The sequence below is a fragment of the Neomonachus schauinslandi genome, chromosome 13 (genome assembly GCF_002201575.2).
Source record: "Neomonachus schauinslandi chromosome 13, ASM220157v2, whole genome shotgun sequence".
NCBI classification, from domain to species: domain Eukaryota; kingdom Metazoa; phylum Chordata; class Mammalia; order Carnivora; family Phocidae; genus Neomonachus; species Neomonachus schauinslandi.
The window spans coordinates 6,038,068-6,054,415 of NC_058415.1; the positions used below are offsets into that span (position 1 = coordinate 6,038,068).

Genomic DNA, 16,348 nt, shown 5'->3' on the forward strand with positions numbered 1-16,348 from the left:
ATGATCAAAACATTCAACAAACTACCAACAGAAGGAAACCACCTCAACATAACAAAAGCCCTGTATGAAAACCTACAGCCAATATTACATTCAATGGTGAAAAACCGAAAAGCTTTTCCTTTAATGTCAGGAACAAGATCTGAGATGCTCACTTTTACTACTTCCATTTGAAATAGTACTGGAAGTCCTAATCAGAGCAGTCAGTGAGAAAAATAAAGGCATCCAAATAGAAAAAGAATAAGAAAAATTATCTCTGGTCTCCAAAAACATGATCTTAAGTGTAGAAAATCATACAGATTCCACACACAACTGTTAGAAGTGATAAACTTAGCACAATTTCAGGATACAGTATCAATACACGAAAGTCAGATGCATTTCTATGTAATAAGAAATATCCAAAAATGAAATTAAGAAAACAATTCCACTTGGAGTAGCATCAAAAAGAATACAGCATACTTAGGATTAAGCTTAACCAATGAAGTGAAACACTTGTACATTGAAAACCACAAAAATGTTGCTGAAATAAATTAAAGATGCAGATAAAAGAAAAAGACCTCCTGTGTTACTGAATTACAATATGGTATTAAGATGTCAATACTACCCAAGACAATCTACAGAGTCAATGTAATACTTATCAAAATCTCAACAGCATTGGGGGGGCAGAAATATGAAAATTCACCTTAAAAATTAATACAGAATCTCAAGGGATCCCAAATACTCAAAACAATCTTGGAATAAAAAAGAAGAGCAAAGTTGGAGGTGTCACACTTTGATTCAAAACTTACATAAAAATATGGTAATGAAAACACAATTCCATACTGCCATAAAGACTAACAAACAGAACAAAATACAACAGGGAGCTCAGGAATAAAGCCTTGTATGTACTGTTAAAAAAAAAAAAAACATTTCATAAGGATGCCAAGAACATTCAGTAAGAGAAAAGAATAGCCTTTTCAACAAAAAGCACTGGGAAAACTGGATATCCACATGAAAAAATAAAAATTGACCCAAAAACTAACTCAAAATGGAGCACAGGCCTAAAAATAAAGAGGTAAAACTGCAAAACTCTTAGAAGAAAACACAGGATAAAAACTTTAAGACACTGAATTTGGCAAGATACTCAACATCACTTGCTTAATATTAAGTAAACGGAAATCAAAACCACAATGAGATATCATTTTGCACCCATCAGGATGACAGCAAAAAAAAAAAACAGAAAAGAACAGTGTTGGTGAGGATGTGGAGAAATTGGAACCCTTGTGCATTACTGGTGGGAATGTAAAATGGTGCAGCCACTGTGAAAAACAGTGTGGTGATTTCTCAAAAAATTAAACATAGAATTACCATATAATCCACATACTCCACTTTAGGATATATGCACCAAAGAACCAAAAGCAAGGGCATGAACACCAACGTTCCAGCACCATTACTCACAATAGCCAAAAAATGGAAGCAACCTAATGTCCATCAATGAATGAATGGATTAAATACATATACACAATGGAATATTATTCAGCCTTAAAAAGGAAGCAAATGTTGTTATGTACTAGAACATAAAAGAACCCTGAAAACATGCCAAATGAAATAAATTTATCACTAAAGGACAAATATTGTGTTTCCACAACAGTGAAAATCATAGACATAAAGTAGAACGGTGGTTGCCAGGTAAGAGGACAAGGGCGAATTAGGGAATTATTGTTTACTGGGTATGGAGTTTCAACTTGGGAAGATGAAAAATGTTCTGGGAATGGATGGTGATGGCTGCACAACAATGTGAATGTACTTAAAGCCACAGAAATATACATTTCAAAATTAAAAAGGCAAATTTGTTACGCATATTTTACCACTTTAAAAAAATGAAAAGTGGGGGCACCTGGGTGGCTCAGTCAGTTAAGTGTCTGCCTTTTGCTCATGATCCCAGGGTCCTGGGACTGAGTCCCGCATCAGGCTTCCTGCTCTGCAAGGAGCCTGCTTCTCCCTCTCCTTCTGCCTGCGGCTCCCCCTGCTTGTGCTCCCTCTCTCTTTCTGTCAAATAAGTAAATAGAATCTTAAAAAAATGAAAAATCCAGTTATGGATTAAAAAAGTCACAGGGATAAGTACAGCATAAGGAACATAATCAATGATACTGTAATAGGTTATGTAGTAGCTCCACTTGTGAGCACAGCATAATGTACAGACATGTTGAATCACTTTGTCGTACACCTGAAACTAATGTTAACATTGTCAACTATACTCAAATATTTTTAAAAAGCCATGAAAGAAAAAAGGAGCCTGAAAAAAATTGCTATATTTTACCAGAATTCAGTACTAACCCAAAGTATCGTAATAAGATGCAATTGTAATCACTAGAAAACCATAAATAAATCAGAAAAATATGGTTAAAAATCATAGCATTGGATGCCTGGCTGGCTCAGTTGGTTAACTGCCTGCCTTCAGCTCAGGTCATGATCCCAAGGTCCTGGGATCAAATCCTGCATTGGGGTCCCTGCTCAGCAGGGAGTTTGCTTCTCCTTCTCCCTCTACCCCTCCCCACAGCTTGTGCACGTGTGCGCACTCTCTCTCAAATAAACAAATAAGATCTTTTAAAAAAAGAAATCAAAGTAATTAGAAGAGTAAACAAAGGACATGAGAAATACAGAAAACAAAACACCAAAACAGCTAATATAAACCCAACACTATCAATAATTACATGTGAACGGACTAAACACTCCAATCAAATGGCAGAGATTATCAGACCGGATTTGGGGAAAAAAACAAAAAACAAAAACAAAAAAAAGGAAGATCTAAATAAATGTCCATACAAGACATACTTTAGACTCAAAAATGTAATTAGTCTGTGAAACCAGAAGGGTAGAAAAAAGTATGTCACACAAGTGGTAACTCAAGTGGCAATATTAATACACAACGAAATACACTTTAAGAAACATTAGTGGAAAGAGAGAACCAATGATGATAAAAAGGTCAATACAAAAGGCAACTATAACCATTATAAATGTATACAAACTTAACTATGCAGCCCAAAAATATATAAAGCAAAAACCCACAGAACTGAAAGAGAAAGCAATTCAGGGGCGCCTGGGTGGCTCAGTCGGTTAAGCGGCTGCCTTTGGCTCAGGTCATGATCCCAGGGTCCTGGGATCAAGCCCCGCATCAGGCTCCCTGCTCAGCAGAGAGCCTGCTTCTCCCTTTCCCTCTGCCTGCCACTCTGCCTACTTGTGCTATCTCTCTGTCAAATAAATTTTAAAAAAAGAAAGAAAGCAATTCAATAACAGAATTGGAGATTTCAATCTCCACTCTCAATAACTGACAGGGCTAGACTGAACATTAACAAGGATACAGAAAACTTGAACAACCATACCAACCAATTTAACCTATCATTTAGAGAACACTCTGCCAATAGTAGAATATTCCTTACAAGTGCACATCAAACATTTTCCAACACAAAGCATATGCCAATCCATAAAACAGGTCTTAATCTTAAAGGAATAAACTCATTCAAAATATAGTCCCAAACCACAATGGAATTAAGTTAGAAATCAATAACAAAGATTTTGGAAAATCCTCAAATATTTGGAAATTAAACCACATACTTGTAAATGACCCATGTGATGATTCAAAGAAATGATTAAATTTTAGAAATGATTAACTTTTAAAAACTGAACTGAAAATAAAATTGGTGTTTATCAAATGTTTGGTGGGGGGGGAGATGAATAGGCAGAGCACAAGGGATTTCTAGGACAAGGAAAATATTCTACATGACATTACAATGACAGATATAGGTCATTATACATTTGTCCAAACCCACTGAACATATAACACCAAACCCAAAGAAAATAATTTAAAAATCAATGCAGAAATAAAAAAAAATAGAAAACACAAAATTAATAGGTCAGTAAAAGATAAGTAAAACCAAAAGTTGGCTCACTGAAAAGATCTATAAAATTGCTAAAATTTTGTCTAAACTGATGAGAGGAACCGCTTGAGATTCCAGATTAACTTTAGGATGGATTTCTATATTTCTACCAAAAAAAAAAAAAAAGCCATCTGAAGCACACTGAATCTGTAAATTGCTTTGGGTAGTACTGGCATCTTAATAATCTGTGAATATGGGATTTCTTACCATTTATTTACATCTCTAATTTTTTTCAGCAATGGTTTTATAGTTTTCAGCATACAAGTCTGTCACTTCCTTAGTTAAGCTTAATCCTAAGTATTTAATTCTTTCTGATGCTATTATAAATTGTTTTTTTCATTTTTCAATGTTCACTGTTATTGTATAGATATGCAACTGATTTCTGCACGTTGATTTTGTGCCTTGGAATTCTGCTGAATTTGTTTATTAGTTATAACTATAAAAAACTGAGGGGCACCCTGGTGGCTCAGTCGGTTGAACATCCAACTGTTGGTTTTGGCTCAGGCCATGATCTCAGGGTCGTGAGATTGGCCCCATATAGGGCTCTGTGCTCAGCACAGAGTCTGCTTGAGATTCTCTTTCCCTCTCCCTCGGCCCTTTCTCCCACTTGCACACACATGCTCACACTCTCTCCCTCTAAAATAAATAAATCTTTAAAAAAAAAAAAACCCTATGAGAATAAGTTTTGGCAAGGTTGCAAAACAGCTATATAGAAAAATCAATTTTGCATCTATATACATATAACAATCTGAAAATGAAATTAACAATTACATCCACAAGAGCATCACAAAGATAAATAAAATCACTTAGGAATAAACTTAACAAAAGTGAAGATCTGTGCACTGAAATTACAAAATACTAAGAAAAATCTTTTTAAATCTAAATAAATGTAAAGACACTGCACAGCATGTTCATAGAGTGAAATATTCTATACCATTAAGATACCAACTCTATTGATCTATGGATTTAGTGCAATCCCCTGAAAAATCCCGGTTTTTGTTTTGGGGTGGTTTTTTTTGGTAGAAATTGACAAGATAATCCTAAAATTTATACAGAAATGCAAAGGATCTAGAATAGGCAAAATAATTTGAAACAAAGTAGGACTTTTACCACCCAATTTCTAAACTTGCAATAAAGCTACAGTGTGATGCTTGCATAATAGGCATATTGATGAATAAAACAGAATAGAAAATTCAGAAATAACCCCTTATTGTTACAGTCAATTGATGTTTAACAAAGGTGCCAATGCAATTCAATAGTGAAGAGTCTTTCCAACAAATTGTGCTAAGACAACTGGATCTATAGGTTAAAAAAACAAAAACAAAGGGGCGCCTGGGTGGCTCAGTCGGTTAAGCGGCTGCCTTCGGCTCAGGTCATGATCCCAGGGTTCTAGGATGGAGCCCCGCATCCGGCTCTCTGCTCAGAGGGAAGCCTGCTTCTCCCTCTCCCACTCCCCCCTGCTTGTGTTCCCTCTCTTGCTGTGTCTCTCTGTGAAATAAATAAAATCTAAAAAAAAAAAACAAAAACCCTGAACTTAGATCTTTGCAAACAAAAAAGTCAACTCAAGATGGATGACAGACCTATGTATAAGAGCTCAAATTATAAAACTTATAAAAGAAAACATAAGATGCTATGACCTTGCATTGGCCAAAGGTTTTTTTAGCACACAAAAAGCATGATTAAGAAAAAAAAAAAAAAAAAAGCTAGACTTCATCAAAATTAAGCTTTTACTCTCCAAAGGACACCACTAAGAATGAAAATCCAGAACCCTTACAACTCACTAAGGCAAAAACACTCCAATAAAAAAAAGGGGGGGGGGAGGATCTGAATACACATTTCATCGAATAAGGTATACAAATGACTAATAAGCTCATGAAAAAAAGCTAAACATTCACAGTCATTAGGAAAGTACAAATTAAAGTCACAATGAGATACCACTACAAACCCAATGACTGTAATAAAGAAGACTTAAAAGAGCCAGTGTTGAGAAGGATGTGAAGAAACAAACTTTCAGACTTTGCTGGTAGGGCTGTAAAATGCTACCGCTACTGTGCAATAGTTTGGCAGTTTCCTAAAAAAGCTAAACATCAACTTACTATATGACCCAATAGTTCCATTCCTCAGTATCTCCCTACAAGGAATAATATACATCCTTGCAAAGACATATATAGTTGTTTATAGTGGCATTACCCATAATGACCCCAAAACAGAAACAACCGAGTATCTATCAACTGGTAAATGGATTTTTAAGATGCGGTATAGCCACACAATGGAATACTACTCAGCTATGAAAAGCAGTACCACAAAAACAGTATGCTAAATAAAGGCCAGACACAAGAGACCACACATTATATGATTACCTTTACAGGACATTTCTAGAAAAGCCAAATCTAAAGGGACAAAAAGGCCAATGGTTTCCTGGGGCTGGAGTGGGAGCAGAAGTTAAATGCAAATGGGCATGACACTTTTTGGGTTGCTATAAATGTCCTAAAACTAGACTGTGATGATGGTTGCACAACTCTATAAATTTACTAAAAAATCAGTGTGCATTTACAATATACTCATACACTTGAATAAAGCTGTTAGAAAATTAAACCACAGCAAATTCTACTGTATACCCACAGTAATATTCAGAATCTCATATGGAAATTTATGTATGATATATTATGGACATAAGGCAAATGACTTGGGAGGACAGGTTTGGGATAGCAACTCAAAGCAATTATAATCAATTTAAAAGAAAGGTAAGATACCTTGATTCCAACCAACTGATGCTTGATAGTCAATAACATATTTTTAATTAAGTAATTCTCTCACTTTGTGGCATTTGAATTCTAGATTATTTTTAAATACTTTTAAATTGTAGGGGCACCTGGTGGCTCAGTTGTTAAGCGTCTGCCTTCAGCTCAGGTCATGATCCCAGGGTCCTGGGATCAAGCCCCGTGTGGGGCTCCCTGCTCGGCGGGAAGCCTGCTTCTCCCTCTCCCACTCCCCCTGCTTGTGATCCCTCTCTTGCTGTCTCTCTCTCTGTCAAATAAATAAATAAAATCTTTTTTAAAAATAAATAAATTGTAAATTTATTCTAATTTGATAAATTGCATATTTGGCAATAAATACAATGCCTTAACACAGTATTTCCTATACCACCATTTTAGGTGACAGTCACTGTACTATTTAATCATACAGTGAGAAAATATGTTTTCCAACTCTTCTTCAATCTTTTTGATTTAGGTAAAGAGGAAGTCTGTGAGAGGGGCTAGTTTACCTCTAAACACTTCTCATGTATCTGCTAACTGCTCCTTTTAAGAAAAGGGCAAGAGCCTTTGGCAGGAACCTAGATTTTCATTACACTGTTTTCATTGTTTCCTCATATAGTAACCCTGTATTCATCCGAGTGGTGCTAGCTTTCCATTTATTGTAAAGATAAAAATTACTTTGAAAGAGAATTTCAAGTTTAAAAGTTAGACTGTAGAAATACTATAAGGACAGGGCAAAAATCACGAATGAGGCATGTGAAGGACCTAAATTCAAGAAACACTGCTTCCCATGATGTAAAGCACCTAGTCCACAGTAAACTCAGAATGTTTATCTGTAATATGGATCACATCAATGACTCACAAGCACCTGAAGAAGATGGATGAAATGTCTTTATTTAAATATTTATACTGCTGCTTTTTTGTGGGACCACCCTTTCCACAGATCACTTCAATATAAACACAGACTGGGAACCAGGAGTTGAACTGGTGGTTATAAAACTGCACAGTAGTTTGAGTTTTGGGAGAGGACTCTTTACCACCTACCACTTTTTCCCCCTCGCTTTACTGAGTTATAACTGGCATACAACACCGCATACGCTTAAGATGTACAACATGTTGTCTGATGCACGTACATTTTGCAAAATGACTGCCACCACAGTGCTGGCTAACACCTGCACCACATGTTTATCATTTCTTTTCCACAGTGAGAACACTGAAGATCTACTATCTTGGCAACTTTCAAGTATATAAAACAGTATTGGGAACTATTCTCATTATGCTGTACATTAAATCCCCAGAACTCATTCACCTTACAGCTGAAGTTTGTACGCTTCGAACAACTCTCTTTTGGCCATACCTCCTAGCCTCTGGTAACCACCATTCTAGTCTGTCTTTCTATGCGTTTGGCTTTTTTATATTCCACAAATTAGTGCCATCAAACAGTATCTGTCTTTGTCCAATTTATTTTACTTAGCATAATGCCCTCAAGGTCCATCCATGTTGCCGCAAATGGAAAACTATCCATTCTCGTGGCTGAAGAATATTCCATTGTGTAAATATGCCACATCTTCTTTATCCATTTGTCGTCCACTGACAGACACTTAGGTTGTTTCCCTATTTTGGCTACCGTGAATAACACGTACTACTCTTTTCTAATATAACTGGACTGTATGTAACAAAAAAAAAAGGTACTTAATTCACTTTCACTTAAATAACCCTCTCTAAAATAACTTTTTCTGAATTTAACTTGTAATTTAGTACTACCATGTTTATTTTTATTACATGTCAACATTTAAAAACCTTCCACTTACTAAACCTTTAAAAAATTCTCTGCTATGCACAGGATACCATAAATCCATTATTTTAAAAATACTTATTAAGCATATGCTTTTGTGCAAGGCATTATGGATAGTACAAAAGAAGATCATTTCTGCCCTCCAAAAACTTAAAATCTAATTGGAAAATTAAGTCATGTGTGCAAAACTTACAATACAAACATTAGTTCATCAAAAAAATGAACCTTTCTGGTTACGGTAAATAAAAAATGACTCATAGAGAAAGCAGGATTTCAACAGAAACTAAAGGATGGATAATATTCTGATAGGCAGAGATGGGGCAAGTGATCATCCCAAGAGGGGAATGTCTCTGATAGCAAACTAAGGAGTTTGAACTTCATTCTTTAACCAACAGTGAACCCTAAAGGACTTCTAATCAGTAAGTTTACACTGAAGGCTCTCTGGAGGCAGTCAGCAATAGAACAGAGTTGAGAAGGTAAGAAATGGGAGAGTGGGAAAACGTAGGTACAAATTGAATGACCTTCCTGAGGTCCACAGTTAACCATATACCTAATCCTACAACATGGCTTCTTTGAACATCTATCTCATTATTCTCTATTATTAGCACACACCAACAAGAACATAAGCTTCTAGTCAGGGTTACTCAAAGACACAATTCATTTCATAAGCTCAGTAAATTATTTGCCTATTTCGCTTTTTATTAGCAACCTTCACAGTGGTTACTCACAAAATTTTCATTTACCATATTAATACAGTAACATCTTTGGATAGAGTGTTATGTATAACATGCCCCTTCATTCCTTTCATATATTGCCAACACTATCTGTCACAGAAGGTGTTCAAAAATACTTTTAAGGGTAATTTACATATATGAAATAATGACCTGAAAATTGAGATAAGACTAATTTAGAATTACAGCATTCTAAGGTGTCATTTTGTGGTTCACATATGTGGACCTTAATATTCATAATTCACCAGTATATTAGAGAAATAATTATAGGCTCTCTAGTACAGTACAAAACACAATCTCCCACAACCATAAATGGGTCAGTCAGAAATCATAACATGATTTAAACGGCAACTTCAATCCCAAAGCTGAAACTAGTCCTTTGACAACACCCTTAGCAGAAATACATTGTCAACTGCTCCAGCAGTTCAGTCATAACTCTACCACCCCAACCTAACATATACGTGCTAAACCATTTTTTGAGCACCCTTTTTTGGGTTCCGAAATATATGGATGATCCCTGTTATAAACCCCTGAGAAGTTTTTAGAACTTCTAAGTAGAATCACAAAGTAGAGAAAACAAATTTACATCAACATGTTACACTGAAAACAAGTTACACCTTTCACACTAAAAATGAAATAAAGCCAAGTGAGCATCTGTAGAAAATCTTTTGTTCAGAAACATATCTAGGGGCGCCTGGATGGCTCAGCTGATTAAGCATCAGACTCTTGATATCGGCACAGGTCATGGTCTCAGGGTTGTGGAATCGATCCCCACGGGCGACTCCACACAACTGAGCAGGGAGTCTGCTTGGCATTCTCTCTCTCCCTCTCCTTCTGCCCCTCCCCACATGTGCGCTCCTCTTAATTTTGGAGCTAGGAAAGAATTTTAAAGAGCTATGACTCTATAAAACTGATACTACAACTAGACCCATAGAGTACATAATAGTAACCGTAAGAGGTATAAAAAAGTTCACTAAAAGACCCATAAAATGCACAAAAGTTATTCTTAGAGATTTTACTTTAATGTTTTTATAGTCTCATGACTAATTTTAACATTTTAAACACAGCAATCATTTTGGACACTTAAAAAAAACAGCTTAGACTATTAAATGCACATTTTCTCTTTTTAAAAATTCATCCCTAAGTGACTTTAACTGGCTAAGAGAGATCCAACAAAATTTCAAATAAGCAAATCATACTATATCCTCACCTCTTCGTGCATGTCTCTCCTTGTCTCCAAATGCCCTCAAGCAAATGCCCTCAAGCAGCTTTTAAGACCTCAACTCCATTAAACCCTTCCTTAGATCTTCAATGTTCACTTTATTCTCTAATATTACTTGTATGTACAGTATCTCTCCAAAAACAAAGCTTTCATGTTCTCATGTGAACATTTTAAATCAACTCACTCTAAACTGTGCAGTAACTGATACTCAATTTAGCTAGAAGTGTTTTCACTTTTAAGAAAAGTTTGCTAACTGATTTTACCTTAGTTTCAGTAAGTTTAGAAATGAAACACACACACACACACAAAACCCAAAAAAACTTTCAGAGTGAAAACAGGCATATTCCAGGCAGAAGAGACTCAAAGCTGTAGTCTGGCACCTGTTTCCTATCATCACAGCTATATAAGCACAAACCTTACAACCATCTGATCCAATACTTGATTTTTAAAGTGATGAAGCTGATGCCAGAGATCAAGGTTACCATAACCTGCAGCCTCCCCTAGGGTATCCCTGCATTTCATTTCACCTCATACTAGTGAACCCACAGAGTCTCTAGACCTAACTTCGCACAATGGGTTTTAATGGTAGTAACCCCAGGACTTCGTAGAAAGTAGGTATCTATGTGGAGGATGGAAGTTTAAAGAAAGGTATAGGAGTTGTTTTAAATTTCATGACTGCCTAATTTACACAGTATCCAACTGCAAAAGCAAAAAACGTATTTTTTTTTATTTTTTTCTAAAGATTTTATTTATTTATTTGAGACAGAGAGAATGAGAGAGAGAGCACATGAGAGGGGGGAGGGTCAGAGGGAGAAGCAGACTCCCTGCTGAGCAGGGAGCCCGATGGGACCCGATCCCGCAACTCCAGTATCATGATCTGAGCCGAAGGCAGTCGCTTAACCAACTGAGCCACCCAGGCGCCCGCAAAAAACGTATTTTTAACACAATATCCCTAAGAATGTTGAGGCACATTTTTGTTTCTTTTATAGAGCAATAAAGTAACCTACAGGCTTCTGGTCTATTCATCCCTCATATTTAGTTCTGCCTCAAATTAGGTCTACCTTTTTAGAGAGAGTTAAATTTTAGGCTGTTACATTAGAGTGAAATTCATACTAAATTCAGAAGACAATTTAACATTCAAGTTCTAATAATTTTTTTTCTGCATGTACTTTAAAAATAACAGTTATATACACCCAAGCAAATAAAAATTATTCTACTGGCTACACAATGTAAATGAATTAGTACCTCATCTAACAACCAAATGATATACAATATACATATTCGAAAATGAAATCAAGCACCAGACTGAACAGTCACCGACCTGTTTTGTTTTGATATATATTTAAAAATTAAATCGGCCCCAACTTAATGGCAAATAGTCTGATTTACAGCCTAACTATTACAGTCACATAAAAAAGATACCAGAAATACCTAAATCCCACCATCACGCTTACCAGGGCTGTGTGTGAGAACAATCAAGGACTTTATATAAACATTCAAATGATCAGTACAGACAGTTGAGGGTTTTCACTAACTTAAGTCAGTAAAGCCAGTGTGCCACATAGATGTAATAAAGCCAAGGTCACAACCTATTTCCACGCGGACAAGTCAGCTATAAAAAGAGAAAAAGTTCACTCTGACGTCGATTAGTACTGCCTTCTTTGGGGCAGGCTGGGGGAAAAACAAGTACATTTTTTTTTAATTCTGTCGCTTTTATAGACTGACCTAGAGCAGCGTTCGCGGAAAATGGGGAGCATCCCATCCACTACTTATTTTTGAAGGGTTTTTTTGTTTTTTTCTCTTACCTACTCGGTAATTAGATACTAGAATGAAAAACCAGCACTCCGCAGAAAGCAAACAGAGAACTCAGTCTCATGCTTTTCCCAAATCTTATTATTTCCAGGTGTTAAATACCCCGGAGCAGCGCGGACAGATTTGAGTTCAACTTCCGCTCCTCCGAAGCCCCCTACAATTCTCTAACGAAGAGTCCTAGAGCAGCAGGGAAGGGGACTAGCCCGAAAGTGGGCAGGAGATGTTTGGGGGTGAAGCGAGGAGCAGGACAAACAAACCTTTCTGGCTGCAGAAAATTAAAATTAAAGAATCCTGGCTGCAGCTGCTAGAAATAAGTTCTCGCAGGCCTCGGAAGTCTGGCACTGGGGGAAGCCCAACAGGCTTTCCCCAACTCCAGAACTACGGCCTTGAAAGCAGGGGAGGGCTGGGAACTCACAGCGCCCAGATGTCTATTTGTGGAAAGTTTAAACAAATTTGCTCCTCGGGGAATGGGGGAAGGGAGCGGAGGGCAAGTCTGGGCTCGGCCGAGGGAGCGCGCGGGGAGTGCGCGGTGCGCGGCCGCCGCTCCGACGCGGGGAGGCGCACGGATTTTCGGCAGCCGCCGCCGCATCTGCCCCCGACCCCGGCCGAACGGGGACGCGGCCGGCGAGGACCCGCGGGTCCGGCGCCAAGGGGCAGGGGCGCGGGACTCCGGGTGGAAGTTGAGGGCGGGACCGTGCCCGGGCGCCGGGGAGGGAGCGGCGAGAGGCGGCGGGCGGCTCTACTTACTCGGCTGTACCAGATGCTGAGGCGGACCGGGGCCAGCACGGCGAAGAAAGTCCTCTGGGGGTCGGACTGAACGTGGAAAGGCGCCTCGGCCGGGCTCCCCAGAGGGCACAGCAGCCTCTTGGGCCAGCCGCTCAGGAAATACATGGTCCTCGCGGAGGCGCCGACGCCGCGGCGCCCGGCGGCCCCCGGCCCCGTCCGTCACACTCAGCGGCCCGGGGCCGGACGCCCGCCTCCCACACCGCCACCGGCCGAGTCGGCGGCGTCGGCAGCGGCAGCTCGGGGCATCTGCCCGCTGGCCGGGCCGGGCCGGGCCGTGCCGACGCGAAGCTGAGCGACGAATGAACCCTCGGGCTGACCGGGCCCAGTGTGGGGGAGGTAGGGGGAGGGAGAGTCGGGATGGAGAGGGGGCGGGAGGAGCGCGGAGGCCCGCCCCGGCACGGCCCCACCCCTTCCTCGGGCCGCACGGGCGTCACCACGCCGCGCCGCGTGGGTCGGGCCGGGGAGAGCAGCCGCACGCACGCGCAGTGGACGCTGCTCCTTCCTCCTCGCTCTGCTTTCTGAAGTTCCGCCCCAATCTTCACGAGCTGCCGCCGTGTTGCGTCAATACGCATGCGCCTTCGCCCACTTCTGGCGCCTCTGCCCCTGCCACTTGCAATCTGGAGCATATTGTTTGGGCCGGGTGGGAGGGGTAACCGCCTGAGACTAACAGGAAAGTGGGCCGATCTGGGCGAGTCGCAGCTGCGGGGTGACCGGACCCGCGGAACACTCCTCTCGGCCGGCCTAGCCAAATTTGACTTCCTTCGCGGATTGGTGAGGCCTGTGGGCCGGGCCTGGCGCTGCAACTCGGAGGTGGAGGGCGGTTTTGCAGGGGAGCTCGAGTCACGTGACTTTCCCTGCTTTTCCCCCTCGCCCCCGCACCCGGTGCTGGGTTGTGAGGTCCTTGGCCCACTGAGCCCCTGTGGTGTGCCGAGGTCTGCAGTGAAAGCTCGCGATGGAGTTCCTGCCCTCATGGAGTTTACAGCCCAGAGGGGGCCTTTATTCGATCCGTATATAAACCACCTACCATGAAAGTGTTTGAGCCCTATCCTCTTTCCTTCATGTTTCTAAATCTAGCGTGTAATTCTGAATTCAATTTGTATTCATCTGTCCCTTTACCAACCACAGTGTTAGACAAGGCAAGGCTGTCTCTTTTTTGCACCCTCAGTAGAATATATGCTGCAAAAGACTTGGACATAATTTTAGAGTTGGAACGGACTTTAGAGTTTCTCTGCTTGGTTAACTTCTGGACCCCAGGGATCACCTTAACAACTTTCTTTTTAAGTACTGACCCCGCGATTACCTCTGCATAGGAGGACGGTGTGAATGGGGATGGAGTGTGTGTAGAGAGGGGGGAAGGGGGAGTCTACAATAAAAGACTTGCTTTTCATTGTCCACTCATTTTGTTCAGTTTGCATTTTTCCACTTTTTTAAATTAAAAAATAGTTGAGTTAACCCAGGTTTAAAGCAAATGTTACATTAAAAAGTAGCAACACAAACAGCAAAGGAGGAAACAAAGTAACTTAATAGGGATCAGATGTAGCGTTGCAGCTGGTATTCATAACAAAATATGTAACTTTTCCATATTTTTTTTAAACATTCACTGCATTCCCCAGAAGGTGATCAAAGAACCCAGGACTCCTCAAATCAAAGCTGAAACTGCCTCACCACTCACTGGCCTCTTGTGGTCAGACTGTGTCTCCTTCCTGGTGTTTTTTTTTCCGACATCCAGCACAGCAGCCTGGCACACACTGAGAATAGTAAACTCTGAAAATATGTGTCAAATGAAAATTGGAGGAAACCCTGATCCAGCTGAAGTACACCATTAGACAAATGAAGAGACGCAGGGAGATTTCTTGACTTACCAAAATAAAACTGTAGAACAATAACAGTGTTGCATCATGACTTAGATTGTTATGCACTTGGCAGAAAGAGAGAGAAAATGAAAATCAGTTACAGTACAGCAATTCCTCCAGCAATTTTACTGAGAATGTATTCGTCCCAGCTCCCCTTCAGAGGGACTTTGTTCTCATGTGCCTTCTAAGTGAGAGCATCTTACTGCACACATGCCTAATTTAAGGAACTTCTAATAATTTTTTTTTGCACTCAGTTTTAACTTTACTTGCTGAGTTTATTTATTTATTTATTTATTTTAGAGAGGAGGGAGGGGCAGAGGGAGAGAGGAATCTTTTTTTTTTTAATATCAATCTAAAGTTTATTTAAAGCTTTTCCTGGTAGATAATATATTTTTTAAGGACTTTATAGACTTCCTTTCTTCTTTATTTCTTTTTTTTTTTTTTTTAATTCTTATGTCAAGGGAGAGAGGAATCTTAAGCAGGCTCCGCGCCCAGCGCAGAGCCCGACGCAAGGCTCGATCTCACAACCCTGAGATCATGACCTGAGCCGAAATCAAGAGTCGGAAGCTTAAGCAACTGAGCCACCCAGGCACCCCTACTTGCTGACTTCAGAATCGAATTCCCTTGCTACACTCTTGTGGCATTTAAGGTTTACAAAATATTTTCAAATACATGACTTGATTCAGTTCCACGGTAAACCTTCAATGTGTGTAATACTGGTGTGATGTTTATTCTCACTTTCTTAATGAGGAAACAGGACCAGAGTGGCAGAGAAGCCTGAAAAGAAGTGCTCCTTTCTCCTGCAGACCCACTCATCTTGAGACTGGATTGAATTGAACTGTGCTAGTGGCTGGAGGCAGTGAGGGGCTGGGGGGGAGGGGTAAGTGCCATATTGGACTCTCCACAGCCCTTTACTTAAGAGTTCCACGTTGTGGTAGAAACTTTATGGACCGTCTTTTCCAGCTTTCAGATATCATATCCTAACCTTACTTTGTAAAATACACTGTCAATCCATTCTCTGTTTCTTCCTCTCCTCCTATCCCAGCACCTTCACTATCTATGGAACTTATGGAACTCTATTCTGAGCTAAGACTAAGCTGGTCAATGAAAACTAACAGGTATGTGTTTTCAAAGTAACAGACATTCTTACAAGAAATGTTGGTAAGGGTGCACAGAAACAGGAGTACATTTATAAACTGTTGGTGGGAGTATAATTTGGTGCAGTTTTTCTAAAGTATAGGAATTACACTTAAAAATGGAGAGATCTTGGTGTGCCTGGGTGGCTCAGTCATTAAGCATCTGCCTTCAGCTCAGGTCATGATCCCAGGGTCCTGGGATAGAGCCCTGCATCGGGCTCCCTGCTCCTCGGGAAGCCTGCTTCTCCCTCTCCCACTCCCCCTGCTTGTGTTCCCTCTCTCGCTGTGTCTCTGTCAAATAAATAAATAAAATCTTAAAAAAAAAAATAGAGAGATCTTTATG

General features: G+C 39.9%; 1 protein-coding gene across 2 annotated transcripts in view; it reads right to left on the bottom strand.

Annotated features, from left to right (window-relative positions):
* The window catches only part of RIC1 (RIC1 homolog, RAB6A GEF complex partner 1), a 165,887-nt gene extending 152,766 nt beyond the window's left edge, over positions 1-13,121 (bottom strand). For both annotated transcript variants that reach the window (XM_044920659.1, XM_021694471.2), the window contains exon 1: positions 12,978-13,121. In XM_044920659.1, coding sequence (XP_044776594.1) covers positions 12,978-13,121 — 144 coding nt within the window. The remainder of the gene's footprint in view (positions 1-12,977) is intronic.
* Between the last annotated feature and the right edge of the window lie 3,227 nt (positions 13,122-16,348).